This window comes from Pteropus vampyrus, unplaced genomic scaffold (genome assembly GCF_000151845.1).
Source record: "Pteropus vampyrus isolate Shadow unplaced genomic scaffold, Pvam_2.0 Scaffold122, whole genome shotgun sequence".
In the NCBI taxonomy this organism is placed as follows: Eukaryota; Metazoa; Chordata; class Mammalia; order Chiroptera; family Pteropodidae; genus Pteropus; species Pteropus vampyrus.
In genome coordinates, this window is record NW_011888903.1 from 4276622 (window position 1) to 4297012 (window position 20391).

The window sequence follows — 20391 nt, forward strand, 5'->3', positions numbered from 1 at the left end:
GATTAAATGAGAAAATGTTTATAATATGTGTGCTCAACTAAGGGCATTTTTTTCTTGAACAGCTTAAATAAAGAATTTATGTAGTTTTCCTAATTTGGGGGTTCTTTATGGCAAAGGCTCTGACATTTTGCTTAAGAGATTCCTAAAGGACTGTTTTAAAACTGTTTATTCTAGAGCATTAGCATTAGGTGAAGCATTAATTGTTTTTATCCTACTTAAGAAAGAACTTATATTTCTTTGAGGAATAGATGTGAAGTTTAAATCTTTAAAAACTCTTTTTTCTTCCCTTACATAACTGGCGCTGCACAATGTATTTCTTGCAGTCTTTCCTGAAAAGCCTCTTCGGGATGTAACTACATGTAGAAAATTATTTTTTTGGGGAAAGCACTTTAAGTAAAAGGTAATTGACAATATTTTATCACTATCCTGATGAAAAGAACATGGGAAAATGATAGTGGCATAGGTTTGGTCTTTAGTAAGTTGAGTAGATTTAAAAAGTATATAGGGTTTTAAAAGTATACTGACTTTTGGAAAACTTGAGAAATATGTCAATTATTTTGAGGTAAGAGATCTTATATTTGATTTAAAGTCATTCTCATCTTAGCTAAGCTCATACCCAACGGTCCTAGAGAGATGAAGACCTCTCTAATTTGGTGGCTGGCCCACCTATCAGACGCCCAAGTCAGGACTTAGGTGGCCATCTTGATACCTTATTTTTTTCATTTCCCATGGGCAACCTGCCATCAGGTCTGTTGCTTCGGTTTTTGGAAATACTGGAAATATTTCTCCAGTATTTCTATTCTTTTCATCTGTCCTGCTACTATTTGAGTCCAAGCTTTCATTCCTGTCATCCCTCGCCTTGATTTCCCAGCCGATGTCTCTAGAGCTACTCTTGAGATGACCAGTCTCCGCAATGCAGCCACATTGCTCTTTTCAAAATGTAAGCCTGGTCTTGTCAACATCTCTGCCTTTCCTTTGGTGGAAACCTTTCAGATGCTCCATAGTTCCTGTAGGATAGAGTATGAGTGAACCCTTACTAAGGCCTCTAAGACCTGCAGAATCTGGTCCTTTCTTGTCTTCTCGGCCTCATCTCCAGCCACATGCCCTGTTGTCCCTTGTGCTCTGACAGTGAAGGCCGTATTTCAGGTCCTGCCATAGGACTCCTGAGGTTGCTGTGCTTCCTGCCTGGAATGTCCCTCCTTTCTCGTTAGGAAAGCTTTCCCTCATCTCCCAGACTAGGCTGGGCTGTCTCTTCTATGCTCTCAAGGGCCTGTATTCTATGAAATTACTTAGTATAGTTTATAATTATATTTTGGATTATTTGATTCTTCCCTGTTAGAATTTAAAGCTTGTGAATCAGGGATCATGTCTGTTTTTGTCAACTGTTGTGACCTTAGAACCTAACACATAGTAGGTCCTTCAAAAGTATTTGTTGACTAAGTGAAGAGAGAAAGCAGTTGATGAGGCTGAAAGTTGGTTTGGGCTAGTGGAGAAGCACCTGGTTTGCTGTGCTAAGCTGATCGGACATTGTATCACAGTTAATAAAGAAACTTTGAAACTTTGAACAGGAGAGTAATAGCCTTTCTTGTGGAGAGAGAACTCCAAGTATACATACCTGGAGTCACGTAGGAGAGAGGGTGTGGGCAGATGAGGAACTGAGCTATTGGTGTGCTGCCAAGAATTGATAGATGGTCCTGCTCATCTACTACAGATGAGTCAGGGGTGGCTCAGAAGAGGAAAAAGATTCCAGAGATCTTAGGAGGTAGAAGCCACAGGATCTGGGAAATGGCTAACTCTAAGGGCTGGAGGAGGGATCATGGACCTAGTATAGGTACCATTCACTGACTTTAGGAACATGGAGACCACATTTGAGGGACAATGCTAGGTTTTCGTGTGAAGATTGAAGGTCTATGGAACATTTGAAGAGTCTGGGTCAGATGCTGGTGAGAGGAGTCTGAGGGACAGGTTTGGATTTGGGGATCATCAAGTGTGTGGGTCATAGGTGAAGCAGTGAGTATAGGGAGGCCTCTCTAGAGGAGCGGTTAGCAGAAGGATGTGGACAAACTCTCAGGTGGGGAGAGGAAGAGAAGCCAGCACAGAACCAAGATGAAGCCCTTAGAACCATGAATGGAACACTGGGCCGGCAGACACTTTGGGGAGGACATGGTGTGCTGTTCTCTACATGCCCCAGGACCTGGTCTCTGTATGTGAAGTTGGGACTTAGAATGAATCTGTACAACAGAGGTTTTGAAGTAGAAACATTTTTTCCCCAAATAAGTATGAAGCCATATAAAACCAGGTTTTAGAAAGTTTATGATATACTATTTTAATTTTACTGTATATTGAAAAATATTCTACCAAAGATAAGACATTATTTGCCATTTGTTCTTGTATTTTTAATTATCTGTAGTTGTCTTCACAGAGCTTAGGATTTTAGGATAAATTATTTTTCTCAGATAGTTGTCATAACTAATTTTTTATAATAGCAAGTCTGAATTCATTACTTCAGGGTTTAATTTGACAAGGGAGCTGTATTTTATTGATGATTTTAAAACATAGAAAGGGTGCTTGGGAATTGAAATCAGTTATTTAAATTAGTGCACATTTATAGCTTATCAGGGTAATGGGTCCATGAAATGAGACGTTCATGCCAAAACTGAACCTTTGGGAAATCACTTCTTTCATCTTTAAAACGATTAGTTGATTTATTAGATACTATTCAGCCCTGAAGCTGTATGACTGTATTTAAAACTATTTTGGAGAGTCAGTATCATAAGCTTTCTGTACAAAAAATGCTAAGGTAGTAAAGGGTATTCGATACTGTCTACATGTGATATTATACATTAATTTCCTGAACATCAACTTAGAGAAGAAAATACTCACTATGGATGCATTCTCTTAGTTGTTCTTTTATAATTTCTGTATTTTCTACAGTGAACCTCAGTTCAAATCAGAGAATACAGTACTTACTATGTGGTAACTATTGTCCTAAGCTTATTTATCATTCGTGGGTTCCTTCTTATTTTTTAGGCAAGTTAAATATGATTATTTGGTCATTTTCACAGTTATTGAGCATGTTTGCTGGTAAGTTTGATCAGTTTACTAAGTATTATTACTTATTGTTTCTGAAGTACAATTCTGTATTAGTTTCCTATAGCCAAGACTTAACTGCTCCGATAGCAAAAAATTACTATCTTACTGTTCTGCACGTTAGAAATCTGACATGGGTTGCACTGGGCTGAAGGCAACATGTGGTCAGGACTGCGCTCCTTCTGGAGGTTCTAGGGGAGGATCTGTTTCTTCGCTTCTCCCAGCTTCTAGAAGCTACTTTCACTACTTGGCTCCTAGATCCTTCCTCCATATTCAGAAGCTGGCAAGGTAACATCTCTCTAATTCTACATCATAGTCACATCTTCTGACCACAGCTGGGAAAGCTTCTCCACTTTTAAGGACCCCTGTGATGACACTGGGCCCTCCTAGATAATCCAAGGTAACCTCCCCATCTCAGGGACCTCAATATAATCACATCTGCAAAATCTCTTTTGCCATTTGATATAACATAATCACAATTTCTAGAGATTAAGATATGGACATCTTTAGAAGGCCATTATTCTGCCTACCGTAAGTTCTAACTTGCAAAATCACTTTGGCTTTCCTTGCAGGAAATGGGAATTATTTTGTACCTGTTGCTAAGGGAACAGTGCCATTATTGAGCTCCTTTAGCACATAGGTGGGGGTTTGTTAGTCTTTAGGTCTACAGTTATTGCACTTTTTTGTTGCATTTATACATTATAATTCTTATCAGGACTAAGGGGCTCTCGTTCAGTGGAGAAGAGGCTGGTGGGGACATTATAATGGAATCTTCACTGAAGGCTTTTAATTCATTCTAGGAATTTAATTTTATGAAACTGATTTAGATGGTTTTACATTAAAATTATCCTTTAAACAGTGCTAATTTATCTTTCAACTAACAAAACTACTCTTCATTGCCCCAAATGTTCTACTAGTGACCTGAAACTCAGTGTTCCTTCATGGACTTTAAATTTACATTTTCTCAGAAGGATTAATGTTTTGAAAGGTTAGAGAGTTAAGAGGTTAAAATATAATTTTGGAAAGAATTTATTTTAAAAACTTCTAGTGTCAAGAGAAAAAACAATCTTGAATAATATTTAAGTATGTTCATTAATTACAGCCCAGCAGGGGATATCTTGAGTGGAGGAAAGTCTAAATTCTAATAGACAATTAATTAAATTAATGAAAGTAGTAGTAACAACTAGATCTATATTACTTTTAACAGATTTCATTAGATGTCTGTGGGATACACAGATGAAAAAAGTCAAGGGATATACATAGTTAATCACTTAATGAAGATAATATCTCCATCTTATGTAGAAATATGTTAATTTTATGACTTACAGGGGGTATTCATAGAATATTTTAATATCAACCAATAATTATATGAGTCTTCTTTAAGGAATCTCAGTGATGAGAATTATTTTCATGGACCTACTGCATATCAAGGGCGGTAATCAGATAACATGGGGAAATCTGCATATAAATGTGCTCTTTACTGTAAACTTCACCATCACCTGAGTATTCCAGTATTCAGATTTTTTTTTGTTTTTTGTTTTTGATATTCCTTAGTTCTTTACTCTCTTTTCTGGCGAGGGAACTGGGCTCAGTCAGGAATCCCGATCCTCATTCAGCCCTGTTATTAAAGTGACCTGTCACTTATTTGGCAAATTCTTCTTGTCTTCATTATTCTTTCTACATTCACCCATCTGACTTGATCTCTCAATTGAGATGTTGACTATTTATTTCTTCTTCTTCTCTTCCTCCTCCTTTTCCATCTTCTCTTCTTTCCCTTCTCCTCCTCCTTCTTCACTTGCTCTTTCTTTGTATTCTGATACATCAGTCCGTCTTGGTTTTTATGCCTCAGTTCTTCACTCTCTACCTTCAGTTTAAGTCTTGAGATTCTCCTGTGTTTTAACTACGATTCTCTTCTCATTTTACACTTTTTCTCTTGATGACTTGTTGTCATCTTGATTCTACCCCAGTCTTTTCTACCTAGCTGCAGATTCATATCTCAGCTCCATACTGGAAGTAGATGTATACTTGGTTATCCTTCATTATATCAATTCACACCTTCCCTGTTCTTTTTCTCTTCTTGGCTTCTTTCAATGCTGTCACTCTTTCCCCATTCTCCTACGTCTGCAACCAGCCTGTTCCATATTTATCTTTAGTTGCTAAATGAGAAAAGAAAATAAGTAAAGATGTGGGAGAAGTTTTTTTTTTTTTTTAAAGTAGAGGTGAGAGAGAATAATACATATATCTCTATAGCAACACATTTGACACTGTTGAAGTAACTAGATGATTTCCAGGAAAACTAATGATTATCAAAATACACTCAGGACAAAGTTGAACATTTGAATAGGCCATGTAGTAGGAGACACTGGAAGATGAGGTCCAGCCAGGGCCACAGCTGAACTGTTCTTCACCTTTAACAGATGTTCAGCTCTTCCAGGCTGTATCAAAAGATGAAAATATGAAGCCAGTATAGTGCAAAAACAAAACTCTATTTAGATTATGAGTGCATATCCCATATAAATACAAATATGGAATTCTAAATAAATATTGGCAAATATAATCCAGCAATGTTAGAAAAATAATATCCTATTATTTACATTATAATATAAAACTTGGTTCTATAAAATTTAGCAATAAAACAGTTCAATATTATATGTATTATAATATAATATGTATTATAATGTGATATGTATTATAATGTATTATAAATGTATTATATGTATTATATGTATTATAATATTATATGTATTATAATATAATATGTATTATAATATATATTATATGTATATATTCATATGTACATCAACAAATTAAAAAGGAAAAGCCATATAATGATCTTTACACTATAAAGGCTTTTGATAAAATTGAACTGTCAGTCCTTACAAAGATTCTGATGTAAAATAGGATTAAATATAATAAAAATTATTTACCAAATTATAATAATAAATATACTAGCAAAACATCAGAAAGCATTTTATTTAAAATCAGGAAATGATGTTACTATCATCATTGATATTCAGTATTGTCTTAGAGTTTTTAGTGAATGAAATGAAAAAATTTAATAAGTGGCATTAGCTTTAGAAAGAAGAGATAAAACTATATATTATATATATGTATATTTGCAGATGATATGATTTTTTACCTAGAAAACCCAAGAGAACCTAATTATAAGCTTTCAGAATTAATATAAGAATGTTGAGGTGGTTTGATAGGGGATAGCTATAAAAAGTCATTAGCTTTTCTGTATGTAAGTCATCAACACATAGAAATTGAGAAAAATATTGTACCTATAAAAGCAGTAAACTAAAATATTTAAAATAAATTGAGCAAGAAATGTGAAGGACCTTATATGAAAACAACTAGAAAATCCTATTGATGCATATAAATATCTGAACAGATAGAAAAACATACCACAAAAATGTTAATGCTACCCAGATTAATATTCAATTCAATTCCAAAATAGAATCCCAACTGGTTTTAGTTTAAATTTAATGAAGACTTTTTATACTGAAATCTCTAGCATTCTAGTTGTATAGTAATAGTCCAAGAGTCTGTGGAACAGAATAGAAAAAACAGAAAGAGATGTAAGAATGTAATATATAAGAAAGACGGTAAATAAATTCAGGAGGACAAAGCATAAATTATTTAATAGATTATGCTTGCCAGACTGGCTATCTTGATAAAAGGAATTCCAAATATTAAAGACTTATATGTTTAAAAGAAAAAGAAAAGGTTTTACAAGAGTATTTTTAGGAAACTAAATGAACTGTCTAGGTATGAAGAAATAGTTAAGAGTGGGAACTGTATCTTTTAAAAAAGATGATAGACATATCAAAAACAGTTTTTATTAAATCGGAAGATGTTATTTCACTATCATTTTAGGAGAATGTTTTCATCAGATATGTAATTTTTACTCTACAGTTTTATGGCTTTTAGTGCTTTAAAGATATCATTCCATTGTCCTCTTTTCTCTATTGTTTCTGATAAGAAATCACTGTATCTAAAAATTACAGAGCCCCTCCTGCTCATATTGCCGAACTCTTTTCTCTGCATTGTTTTCTCCATAATACTTACTGCTATCTGACATGCTAAGTAGTTTCTTATTTATCTTGTTTATTGTCTGTTTGCACACACTAGAATTTGTGATGGATAAAGATAGGGACTTTTGTTTGTTTTGTGCTATATTATAAGTTCCTAGCACATAGTAAGCATTCAATTAATATTTATTGAATGAAAAATGAAAACAGTGTCCTCAAGACAATGCTGGCTTTTCTGTCTACTGTGTTCTCATAGCCCTTAACTCATGTCTCTGTAGTTGGATTTTCCTTGTGGTATAATAGTTGTCTGGTTCTCCACCAAGCTGCAAGTTTCTTAAGGGCACAACTATCTCTCATGCTTCTTTGAATCATTAGTAGCTAACGCAAAGTCTGTATCATAGAAGACTCTGTTGAATCAGTAAGTACTTGGCTCCCATTGTTTTTCTCTGTCTGGTCATATATGACTCCTCTGTCACCAGTAACTCATGGCTCTTTGATCTTGTCACTTCAGAAGATAACCATTTCTAGTACACATTTACATATGCATACCAGTGATATCTTGTCTGCATCATAAGGTCGAAATATTCTTCTAACCTTTCTCTTACTCTGATGTCCTTGGGCCAGCACCCATTCCTTGTTTTCGCATGACCATCCTAAGGCTAATCTAACTATCTGATTTTGATCCCATTTCTTTCTCCAACTTCCAATCTCTGCTTTTTCCTGCATCTTTAGTCAATCTCTGTACTCAAATCTCAGGTAAAGACCTCTTATGTCCTTCCAGTTACTACATTCAGTGGTCTTTGTTCAGTCCTCATATTTTACATTTTTGTCAAATATTATAGTGATGATTCTCTCCTTTTTGAAAATATTTCCTTACTCATTTATCTTGTTTTTCTGATTGTCCCTTCTCACTATTCATTACTGATTGCTTTTCTTGTACCCACATCTTAAATGCCGCGGTTCCTTAGATTTCTATTCTTGACCTTCCCTACTTCATGCTCTGCATACATTTCCCAAGAATCCCTTCTGCCTTAATCCCCTGTACACTGACGGGGCCACTAAATTCAAGTTTCCAGTCCCAATCATTCTCTGCAAAATCTGTGTTATCATACCTCCTGGATAGTTCATCCTCAATATCCTTTAGATTCCTTTAGATTTCAGAGATTCAGCATCTCTGAAATGTAATCATCTTGCTCTCTAAGCCTGTTCCTCTAGTTTTGTCTGCTTAGTGGCAGGCACAATTATACAATCAGTCTCCTAAGCTAAGGCCCCTCTTTCCCGTATCATTGATTGTCCAATTTTTTCAAGTCCCATTTAGATATCTCTGAATTCTTTCTGCTCCTCTCAATCCTCACAATAGCTATCTCAAATTAAGACCTCATCATCTCATGCCTACTTGTTGAGCCAGCTTCCTTTCTGATATCTCTATTGCCAGTCCTCTCCTTATTCTATTCCATCATCTCTAAGATGGACACCAACAATATCTTAAACAAACAAACAAACAAAAACTATCAAACAACCAGAAAACCTACAATGGGCAGGGCAGAGGAGAAACAAGTCCAAAACTTACCTTGGCATTTGTTTGCTTAAAAACATCCACTGATTTCACAGCACATAGAGGCTCATGACAGAAATTCTTAGCATAATGTTTTAGTTAGATTCTTTCTTTTGAAAAGAAGAGATCATTCTCGCTTCCTCAAGTAATGGGCTGTAGTGTCAAAATATATGTTGGGGAGGACAGAGACTCATGGAACTTCAAGAAAAAACTATAGTCAGAGAGTTCTCATCCTGCCCTTATATTTAGGGCCATCTGCAGAGGAGTCTGGCCCTCACTCTAGGGCAGCGGTTCTCAAACATATCTGATTAAGAGTCACCTGGAGGACTTGTGAAAACAGATTGCTGGACCCCACTCCCAGAGTTTCTGATTCAGTAGATGCCCACGATTTTAATCGATGCCCCAAATTTGTATTTTTAATAATTTCCTAGATGATACTGATGCTGCAGGCCTGGATACCATACTTTGAGAACTTTTATCCTTTAAGGCACATGTCATATCATCTTTGTGATATCAACCAGAATTAGTTTTCTCTCAGGTAGGTTTCTTCATGTTACATTAGAACAGTGATTCTCAAACTTAGTGTACATATATCATTTAGAGGGATTGTTAAAACACAGATTGCTGGTCTTACCCTCAGAGTCTCTGAGTCATTAAGCCTGGGGTATGGCCTCCAAAATTTGCATTTCTAACAAGTTCCTAGAGGATGACCATACTTGGAAACCACCATATTAGAATAACTTGCTTACATACCTTTCTTCTCTGCTAACCTCACATTTTTAGTGTTAGTTCCTTGTATTGTTCTTCTGTTATTTTGTTGAAACACTTGAACACAGTGCCCAACAGAGATATATATTGAATAAACTGTTGATTCATCAAATATTGAATTCCGAAATCCTTTTCTTGATCATACCCTCATAACCTTCAGTTCTTTTCACTCCAATTATGTGGAAGGTTTTAAAAAAATATTATATCCTGTATTTTAGCCTTTCTGTTCTTTCTTGTTCTCTGCCAGTTGTTTTCAGACTTCCTGTGTCTCCTAGGTCGGTTGGGGCCCCTTAAACATTTTATCTCATATTCTCCTGGCTTAGCCTTCATACGCTTGCCCATCACCTCATCATTTCACAGCTGTCTGCAAACTTCACCATCTGCTCCCACTTCCAGACTGCCAAGCGCTGATGGAGAAAGTCCCTCAGTGCCATTCACCCCTCTGCAGAATCTCCAGCTTAACTGAGTGGGAGCTCTCAGACATGCTTTGTAGTCCTTATATTTGGTCCTAGTTGAATTTCTATAACTTCCCCAACATAACCACTCTAACCTTGACACTTAGCAGATACCCTCCTACATCATGAAGGAGATGGGGGGTATTCAGTGTAATGTCCTTCTGTCCTTTTCCCTAGCACCCTAAAAGTCCCCTATTTTTAATCTCATTTATCACCTGCTTTTTCACCTCAGGGCCCTTCCTCTACCTGTGTTCTTAAAACAATCTTTCTGTTCTGCTTGTCTCCCTTATTCTTTATTCTAAGAGCCTCATTTCTCTCTATAGATTTATTGCCCTTAGCTGATGAATCAAAATGCCTTCTTCGTGTATTCCATTAAAAAAAAAGGAAAAAAAGAAAATAATTATTTTCCCTTGACTGTTTTTCTCCCTCAAGCTTTCATGTTACTTGTCTCTTCCTCTTCATTTGTAAACCTTTCAAAGTGTGGTCCATGCATACTACTTTCTAATTCTTCTTTTTCATTCATTGGCCTCTTGCAGTCTGAATTCTGATCTCATCCTTTCATTAAAACCTCCCCCTCTAAGGTCTCAGTGACGCCCTGGCTGCCAAATCCCGCAGCCTCTGCTCCCATCTTTGTCTTACTTGACCTCCTTCAACATTTGATGGTGCTGATCTTCTAGCCCTTGGGAAACCCTCTGTCCCTTGGCTTTCAGGTCTCTGTATGTTTCTTTGGCGCCTTCTCCCAGCTCTGATTATTCCGCATGCTGTTTACCCAGCTCCTTACTCACTTCTATTGTACACATTTACATTCTGTCCTTGTTATTTTCTTTTTCATTATTTCTTCATTGTTGCCTCTTTCTGAAATTTTTGAGATTACCTTTTGTTGACTACATATACCTAGATTAGTCCAGATACCTAAAATTCAACATCTCTGAAAATAATCCCATCTTTTCTATATCATCCTGTGTTAGCTCCCTCAATTTGTTACTCTTTTTCTGGGTACTCAGGATTGAGTCTGAAGATCATCTTTGCCTTCTCCCTGTACCACCCTATCATTTGCTACAGTCTGTTGATTTTATTTCTGCATCATCCCTCAGTTTTGTACCCACCATTTGTTAGGGAACACCCAATAGTCTTGCCAAGACTATTGTGTTATCACTCTCAGTCTTCAGTCTTCATCTCTTGCATTCATTTCATCCTTACCTAGCGCTCATTAGTAAGTTCCGATGATATTTACCACTCAGAAGTCTCTAATGGTCCTCTAAACCACCAGAATAAAGATTAGACTCCCCAGGCCAACTTTTATTTTTGCCTCCTTTCAATTCACCAATCCAAGCTTCTGTCCGTATATCCCTCTGAGCTTTGTGTTACCAGACTCTGGCATTGGCAGTAGTTCTTCTCTTTCCAGCCTCTCTTGCTTTGCTCCTGCTGCTTCTCCCTGGATTCCCTGCTAAATATCTATTTGTCTCAAAAATCGACAGCCTCCAGGAAGCTCTCTGTTCAGAATTAATCCTTTTTCATTTGTTCCCAGACACGTGTTTGGGTTTCTTAGCTAGTGCATATTAGCACTCATGTCTGCTTGTTTATTCACCAAAACATTGAGACTGCCATATGTCAAGTTGGGGGTGACATTTGTCTGCAAATGTATCTTCCCTTTTAGAATAAATGCCTTCTAGTCAAGTTCTCTGAGTATCTCTCAACACTCAGTACCTACTTTGCCTACGGAGATTTTTTTAAGTTCAGTTGTACTGAAATGAGAAGCAGCCTGAATGTGCAAACGAAAATTGTTAGGTAGAGCATGGAAAAGTCTTTGCTACAATGACATGACAGAGTTATTAAAATATGAGAGTTTGGAAAGTGCAGTTAGAGTCAGGGAGCTGCTGCTTCAGGAGGTTATTACCCAGCGGTGATAAGTTGTTAACATTAGGAAAATTATATCATTTTCAGTTGGCACCACAAAAGAAGGCATTATTTATATGAGAGTGCTGCAAAATTCGTTCGTTGCTACTGACAATTGATTTTCACACATATGCTAAGATGTTACCTGAAGGAGCAGTATGCAGTGGAATTTAGGAAATGAAGTTGAAATATTGGTGCGAAGGGTTTTTATGGCTAATGGAATTGGAAAGGTATTGCTCTGAGATATGAGTCTTAAGATTACATGGTTCTATCTTTAAGAAATGATAATTTATTCATTCTTCACCCTTAGCATTTTTAATTCTAGTTCATATAATTACTGATAAATATTTTGCAGTTTCCTAGAAATGGATGCTCTAATGCCAAAGTGAGACATTCATTTGTCAGCTATTTTTCAGCCTGTGCTCTCTGAAGAGTATACACGGGAGGCTAAGTGGGCAGAGTAGTTTCACTTGTGGGTTTTCTAATATTGGGGCTCCCATCAGGATATCTTTGTAAGTAAAAATGCTAAAGAGAAATTTACAGCTTGATAAAAATCACAGGACGAGACGACAACTTGGACGACAACTTGCTATTTAAATAATAGCATGTTACGCTTTTTATTTTATAGATTTTTATGAGAATGGTTGAGAACAGTAATGCTAGTGCACACATGTGAAAGAGCGCTCATCTAAAGAATTAAAATACAAAAATAAAGTTTCTTTTTTATTAATTTAATAAACATGGTTATTCAGACCTCCAGATCTGAAATGATAAAATAGGACACATTTGTTATTTACATAATCTAAAAAAGTCCCTCAAGATTAAGGACCGTCTTCTTTGGGATGTGTTATTCTCCATGTCTGAGCCCGTTTTGCAAGGGGGATGATGCTGCCCAATCCCATTAGACTTTGTGATGTTTTGTAAAAGAATACTTTTCAGAGCTAAATCTCTGTGAATTTCAGTGTCTGCTATCTATAAGGACATGGCCTACCTCAGAGAAGTGTGGCTGTACATTCATAAATTAATGCCATATGTGTACCCCTTAAGAAAATTAGTCAATGCCCAACTTTCAACTCATCCAAATACATAGTCTGCCATTCCCTGACTTCTGTTCTGCTTAGCTCCTTTATTTTGCCACACTCATAGATTTTTTTTTTCCTCAGTAATCGACCCTCCTACTCAACTTCCTAGTTTACAGTTGAATTCTTTCTCCTCACTTTGCCCTCCTTGGACCACTATTTCTATAGTTGACCCTCACTGTAAATGTTCTGGTGGCAGCTCTGGCTGGGTCAGTGTGGTTCTTCTCATCCTCCCCCTTTGTTGATAGTTACTGTAGGCCCGTACCTGGGACTGCAGGCAAGAGAAATAATTATGGTCAGTGGACGACACTGGTTCATGACCATCGTTTAAAAAAAAGGCATGCTGCAGAAATGTGTCATGTTCATGGTGACATGATCTCCTGGTACTAGTAACAGCAAAACAAGAAGCTAAGCACTTAGGAGCAAGTCCTTATCATCTCATGATGTTGCTTTGGTCAGTGAGCTTGGCTTCTGCCGTCTTGCTTTCTTGACATTTTATTGGGGCTGTCTTAGACTTGTGTTTTGTTTTTTTCTTTTTTCTTTGTTCTTCGCTTTCAGTTTATAGCCTCTGCTCTTGCTAATCTGATGAATAGGCCAACAAATCTTATGGTGAGTGTAGAAGAATGAAGCAAAATTCAGTGTGTGGTAAAGTGTAAATGTGTCATCTTGTCATTTCAACAGGCACAGATTGCCACTTTTTGTGAGAGAAGTTGCAATTTTTGCTGCTCTGCAGATTTGGCTGAGGATAAGTAAACCAAATACCTCAGGCCTGCAAATCAGCTGAGGGAAACTTTGCTTTTAGACGAAAGGAAACACACACACACACGCCACCTCATACTATGCAGAGAGAGAAAGAGATAGTCCTGCCTATTTCTACGTAAGGGAAGCTGTTGTACTTCAGTGAGTAAGCTTATTCATTTCCCTGTAGAATTTTATGTTGCTTTTTATTGTAAAAATTACTAATTTAATAGGCACTTCCGCTGCATCTTGACTACGTATGCTAAAATGAGGCATTTTACATAATGGGAATGCATGGGCTAGAAATGTTGTTTAATCCAGACTCTTCTAGATATGTGACTTCTGCAAGCCACAGGTTCTTAGAATTATAAAATAAGGTTATAAATTCAGTGTTATAAAGGATAAGTGGAAACATGCTCATTACATATTTATGCACACACACGCACGCGGACGTACACACACACACACAGACAGAGGCGTATCCTAATCACCTCATTTGGTACCTGGCATATAATAGGTGTATATTGAGTCACAGATTATATACAGTCAAATATATTTTGTATAGTAGTAGTATTTGGCAGAAGAGTAATAATTGCAATACAGTGCTGCAGCCAGAATGTATAGTGAAAAGTTAAAGAATTTAAGGTTTACAAACCTGTTTGTATATCCAGTACTCTGTAAATGAAGGTGACATCTATAGTATGTCAGCAAAAACTGTATAAAAGATAAATTTGGTGTTTGAAGCAGTGTTGTCTCGTAATCGTTTCCTTTCCTCTAGGAAACTGAGAAATAAGTTGGTCAAAATAGGTATCTTTGAATTAATTTTTAAAGCCAAAAATTCTACCTCTCTACCTTCCCTTTAATTCAATAAATAAATATTTACAGCCAGGCATGATTATGGCTCCAGGGACACAATGATGATCAAGGCCAACAAGATCTCTTCTTTTTAGGATCTCACATTCTAATTCTAAATAAGCAAACGGGTTCATTTCAGCCAGTGTTAATTTCAGCTAATAAAATCCCTGTGATAAAGAATGAAATAAGGTGAAGAGAGATAAAAGGAGTAATAGAATCCATAAGGAGGGAAGGCCTGTCTACAGGCTTCTGGTGCAGGTGAGCTTGGAATTCCCGCATCTTGCCTTCAGGCACAGTATTGCTCACTCACTTGCTTTACAGAAATTTAATTTGTCGAAAGTTGTTACTGTTTGATATTATTCTTTATTTTTCTGATAAATTTTAAAAGGTTCATTGTATACTCACGTAATTGTAAAAGAAGGTCTTAGATATGATTTACTTCTGATGAAATGATAATATATGACAATTGGAAATATGATTAAATTGAGAAATTACACAGTCTTTTTAAGAACACAGCTGTTGTAGAAAATGAGATATCTATATTTGCTTTAGAGCCAACACTGCTGTATTTTTTTTTTTTGTAAAGCATATAATTGTAATGTAGTAAAATGTTTATGTGAAAATAGGAATGTTGAATAATTTTACCAGCTCATCTTCAGGGTTTGTCAAATTGCTTTCTCTGTTTAGAAAAATAAAATATCTCATGTTGTGGTAGAAATGGCAAATCTTTAAGTGCTATAATGGGCCAACAGACTGTAAGCTCCTTGATGGAAATCATATTATGATGTCTCACTGTTTTCAAACACAGCGAGAAAATCCATTATGACAATTCTGTTAGCCTTATTTAATGATTAAAAGTCTTTAAAAATTCTAATACTTCAGTGTATTGCTTAGCAATAACTATGTTGTGATTGATAAATAGAAAATGTTAATTTGCACGCTCTGTGTGTGTCTGTTTTAAAACTATAAATTAATATAGATTTTTGTTTATTATCCAAGCATAAAATATTATTTTTTGTCAATGATATATGTGAATAAAAAAGGAAAAATAATGTACATTATTATTTTTCATCTACTAGACCAGGCTCTGGGTAGTGTTTTTATTCCAGCAGACAGCATACTTCTTGGCACATTAAGAGGAGCTCGGAAAATATTTTTTAAATGATTAAAAGTCTACACGAATTCTTCCTGCACAACTTGATGAATTTTTATGTTTGTTATTCAATCAGGACGCTTTATTGTCTTGGGAGGTTTCAAATGCTTGATTTAGAGGTGTGTCTTATCAGCTGTCATCACCAATGCTAATGCGGTTCTGAACTTTTACCATATGTACCTTCTTCTAGAACGTTTTGTAGCAAGATAAATGTTAAATATTTTGACCAGTCTTCTCTAAGGATGCGTGTATATGTGTCTGTGTTTGTGTGAGTGTGTGAATGCACGTGTATAGAAGAGAGTTAAGTAATACTTGTAGACATTTTAAACTGTAGAAAGTAACAAGGAAAGAATATTTACATTAATCCCACCACCTATGTACAGCCACTGTTAATATTTTGCTATTTCTTTCCAATTGCTTTTCTATGAGTGTGTGTTTTTATGTGTGGACACATAATATATGCTTAGTGCCTTGCATAAAAAAGGTGCTTTATAAATATGTTGAATAAGTGAATGTTTTAATATATCTAATAATTTGTATTTTAAAATTTAGGATCATATCATAAATACTGTTTTGTGTCCTTACTTTGATTTTTATTTACCCCAGAAAATAAATTTTGTTATTTAAAAAATATGGGTTTTGATAACTTCATAATGATATATGTACATATGTACCATAATTTACTTAACCTTTCTCCCATATTAATTTTATTTTGCATTTTTGCTCTAATAATGTTGTGATATACAGTTTTACCATTAAGTTTTATCATGGGTACTTCTTTAGCATGTAATCCTATAGGAAGAATTACTGGGAAGTAGAATATAAACTTAAAACAATTATTAACCTTTTTTTGCCAGACTTTTATTATTTAAAAATGATATTTCATTGAATTACAAAGGTTAATTGTTCATCTAGAACATTCGGAAAGCAGATAAACAAAGTACAGAGAACATTGGAAAGAAATTTTGTTATAATCCTGGAACCTAAAGATGACTTCATTTAAGATTTTGAGATATATATATATATATACATATATATATATATATATATATATTTAATTTATATATATAATATATATAATATAAATTATATATATAACTTAAATATAAATTTTATATATAAATTTAAATATAAATTTTATATATAAATTTAAATATAAAATTTATATATATAATTTATATATATAATATATATACACATATATATAATTTTTGTCTTTTTATTTCCATTACATTTTACCCAAAAGGATCATTTTGTTCTCTAAACTGCTTTTTTTCCACTTAGTTGTATAATATTAACTTAATCTTTCTCTGCCATTAACAATCTGCTACAATGTCATTTTATGGCCACATATTAAAATGACATGTCTGTATAATGAGTTTAGTTAACCTGGTGCTAGTGGATTTTTAGTTTGTTTCCAATGTTTCATTATTATGAGGGATTCTAGGATAAAAACTCATGTTTTTATTCCTTTGGCACATCTACTATATTGGTATTAAGACGGATTCCTAGGAGGAGAATTGCTGGTTCAAAGTATATGAATAATTTTTAAGGCTTTTGACATATATTTCCACATTGCCTTCCTACAGGTTTACTAACTGACATTAACACCAAAAAGAGGTATGAAAGTGAGAGGAGATTATAAAAAATTTTTCAAGTCGTTCACCTTAAAATTAACTAAATCATCTTCTGGAGAACCCGTATCTGTTCACTGTTCCATGACAGGAGTAAGATGTGCACCAGAAATCTCCCTGGGAGTAGGATGTACTCATATTCTGTTCTAAAACAGGAAAAGCTGACTGTGGAGTGGTTGGATGCTTTTACTAAATGCTCACAGAACGTGAGAGAGAGGCTCTTATTAGTTGCCTACTTCTTGGGTTTATCTTCAATTAAATTGTATTGTTTTTCTGTCGCTAATTGTTTCAAAAAGAGTCATTGTGTTTGTCTTTCCAGTGTCTTCAGTGGCTGCACAGAACACGTGGTCTTGGGAACAGTACCTGGAAGAACAGAAGGCTATAGCAGCACCCGTTGAACTGTTTTCCAAGGTGAACCACTGAAGGTCTTATATTTTTGCAAGGAATCAACACTTTAGAGAATTAATTAAAAGAAAATTGTTTGTCTAGATAGTATACAAGCTTATTTGATTCATAGTTGCTGGGAAATGACATAACAAAGCTAACCAAAGCCTTAGGGCTTCAGAGTGTGTACGCCCGACCTGGACTCCTGGGTTTGAAACCCAATGCTACCACCTACCAGCTCTATGACCTTCAGCAAGTCATTCAGTCTCTCTGTGCCCCAGTTTCTTCATCGGGAAAGTACCATATCTACTTCCTTGGGTTGTTTCAGCAGTAAACCAGTGGTACATGTAAAAGACATAGGCTGCAACTTACACAAAACAAATACTCAATAAATGTTAGCATTTCTTTTTATTAGCTGATATTGCTTGCCTATGCCCATCCAAAGATCAGGCTAGAGGGATCTGTTTTGATGTGTTGCATGGATGTGGTGGGTCAGGCAACATGTTAGAGGAGACAGCGAGGCCTCTAAATCGTATCCTACTTACTGTAAAGATGCCCAGAGCAGCCTATGTGAACTTGCTTGATCAAGTGACTGCTGTTCTTGGGGACTTGCAGCCTCAGAGGATCATCTTTACCCAAGGTACCAAACCTTCTGTTGCCTTATTCTTCTTAGCCTGTGTTTTCAGTATTTTAGGGACAATGTGTGTAAAAAATTATGTCAGATTTGCATCATTATATTGCATTTTAACCAGCTACAAGAAGCTAAAATCTTTTATTTGCTTTACTTTTCATGTCATATATTGAATTACATCTAGTACTTTTTAATATGTGAAAGGGCTAATAATTGTAATCCTGGACATGACACTAGAATAGGAAAGAAAAGGTGCAAACAGGGAACGAGAGAAACCAGGTGCTGGCACCTCACATTTAAGAAATTCTAAATATTTTCTTATTGGTTCTCAACCCAGTCTTCACATTAGATACTTTTGTGTAGCTTTGGAAAACACAGATGTGTGGGTATTCCCAAGACCTAAATTGGAACCTTGACGGTGGGGCGGAGTGTGGTGGGAGGGTGAGGCTTGGAAATCTGTAGGTGCGGACCTCCTCAGGGCTTCTGCGTGCAGGGCAGAGGTTCACTATGGAAGAAGGTTTTAAGGGCTGTGCAAAGCTTGCTTAGGAGTCAGACCCCACAGTGCTGTCAATTGATGAGACTTAGGGAGTTTGTTCCACCAAAACCATATAAGTTCTGTAGAGAAGGGATCTTTTCTTCCTTTTCTTTCATGCTTCCTCACAGTGCCTACTCTGCTGAGTAAGCTCATGTGGTTATTTGATGTTGAATGATTTCTGTTAACCCTCCTCTGAGTACAGAAGATCTTTAAAGGGGATTTACAGTGACTGGGGCAGTCCAGTGTAACTCGTGGGCCACCCTTCCCCCTCTCCCTGTGCCCATCCCATGCTCTTGCTGTGGTGTTCACTGTAGATCAGGAGGATATAGTGGGCCAGATCAGGAGATGGCCAAAGCCTGTCACGTGCCATGAATCCTGAGGGCAGATATAGTCCAGCCAGGGTCCAGTATGTGATGTTCAATCAGAGGATACAGTCCAGGCTTGGATGGGATCACTCACTGCCCAGGGTCTTAAGGTAGCCAGAAGCCATGTAGGAACAGTCAGTGATTGAAGATAGAACTTACATGTAACAAAATTGATCATGAATTAAGCAGTATCTTAGGAGTTAGACCTGTGCTTTGTCCTCAGATTAGGATCTTAGGACACAGAAGTTCTCTTACCTTCACTCAGGATTGAAGCTGATATTGTGTGTGTTAGAGGTGAAAGTTGTTCTGATTTCCAGAATAAGGCAAGTTTTGGCTGATGACAGCAAAGTGTTAGATTCTCTGTCTAGCTTCTGTATTTTCCCTCTCATCTCAGCCGGTCAGTATGTTAACATTATTTCTTAGTTTCTTCTTTAAGATCATTTAAGGTTCAACAACTAGTGTAAGAACACCTGCAGAAGAAAGAATTTCTCCCCCAGATTTTCTCTTGTGATCTGGTGTTAACTGGAAAACCATAAAGGGGGCAAATGTGGGATTTCTGTTCCTGAAATAAATCCTTATGGCAGTATTGGGTGCTGTGTAGTAATTAGCTATGGGTCATATAACTCTTCTCTCTCAACTTTATAGAAATCATGCAAAAGGGGTACTAAAGAGCACTGAGAGGACGGTCTTGGGACATGTATAGACAGGAATGAGTTCTCTTTGGAGAGACTGCCTGTTGAGTGGAGATGAGCAGTGAGCGGGGGATGCAGTCTTTGATGACTCTTTGGCTTATAATATGACTTAAAATAAGACTTTCCTAGGCTTTTGAACTCTAATGTTTGTCAACTCTGGAAGTGACAGTGAGTGTTAATACACAAGAAAGCAGACACATCTGACATGTTGGAGTGACTTTCTCTTTACTCATAACTTAACAGTCAAGCTAGTCACATTTTTAAGGTTCTCTGTGTGTGAAGCACCATAGTGAAACCCTAAGGAGTTTGTGACATGGTTTCTTAAAATCTTGCCATATAGTTGGGATATGAGATGTGCCCATAAAGCACAGTAACAGTGTGAGGTAGAATTTTAACAGTCAGTGGAATGTACAGGTAATGAGTTTTCTAGGTGTTCCATGCTGAGAGGAGACCTCATCTGACCCTGGATGAGAAGAATGAAGCTTACCAATTATTATGTCTGGTTTGTCCTGATGACCTAAGAAGAT

General features: G+C 36.2%; 1 protein-coding gene across 1 annotated transcript in view; it reads left to right on the forward strand.

Moving 5' to 3' along the window:
• Positions 1–20391, forward strand: part of L3MBTL4 (L3MBTL4, histone methyl-lysine binding protein) — a 309548-nt gene that overhangs the window by 20739 nt on the left and 268418 nt on the right. The window contains exon 3 of the mRNA XM_023534188.1: positions 17577–17668. Within this exon, the coding sequence (XP_023389956.1) occupies positions 17577–17668 (92 nt within the window). The remainder of the gene's footprint in view (positions 1–17576; positions 17669–20391) is intronic.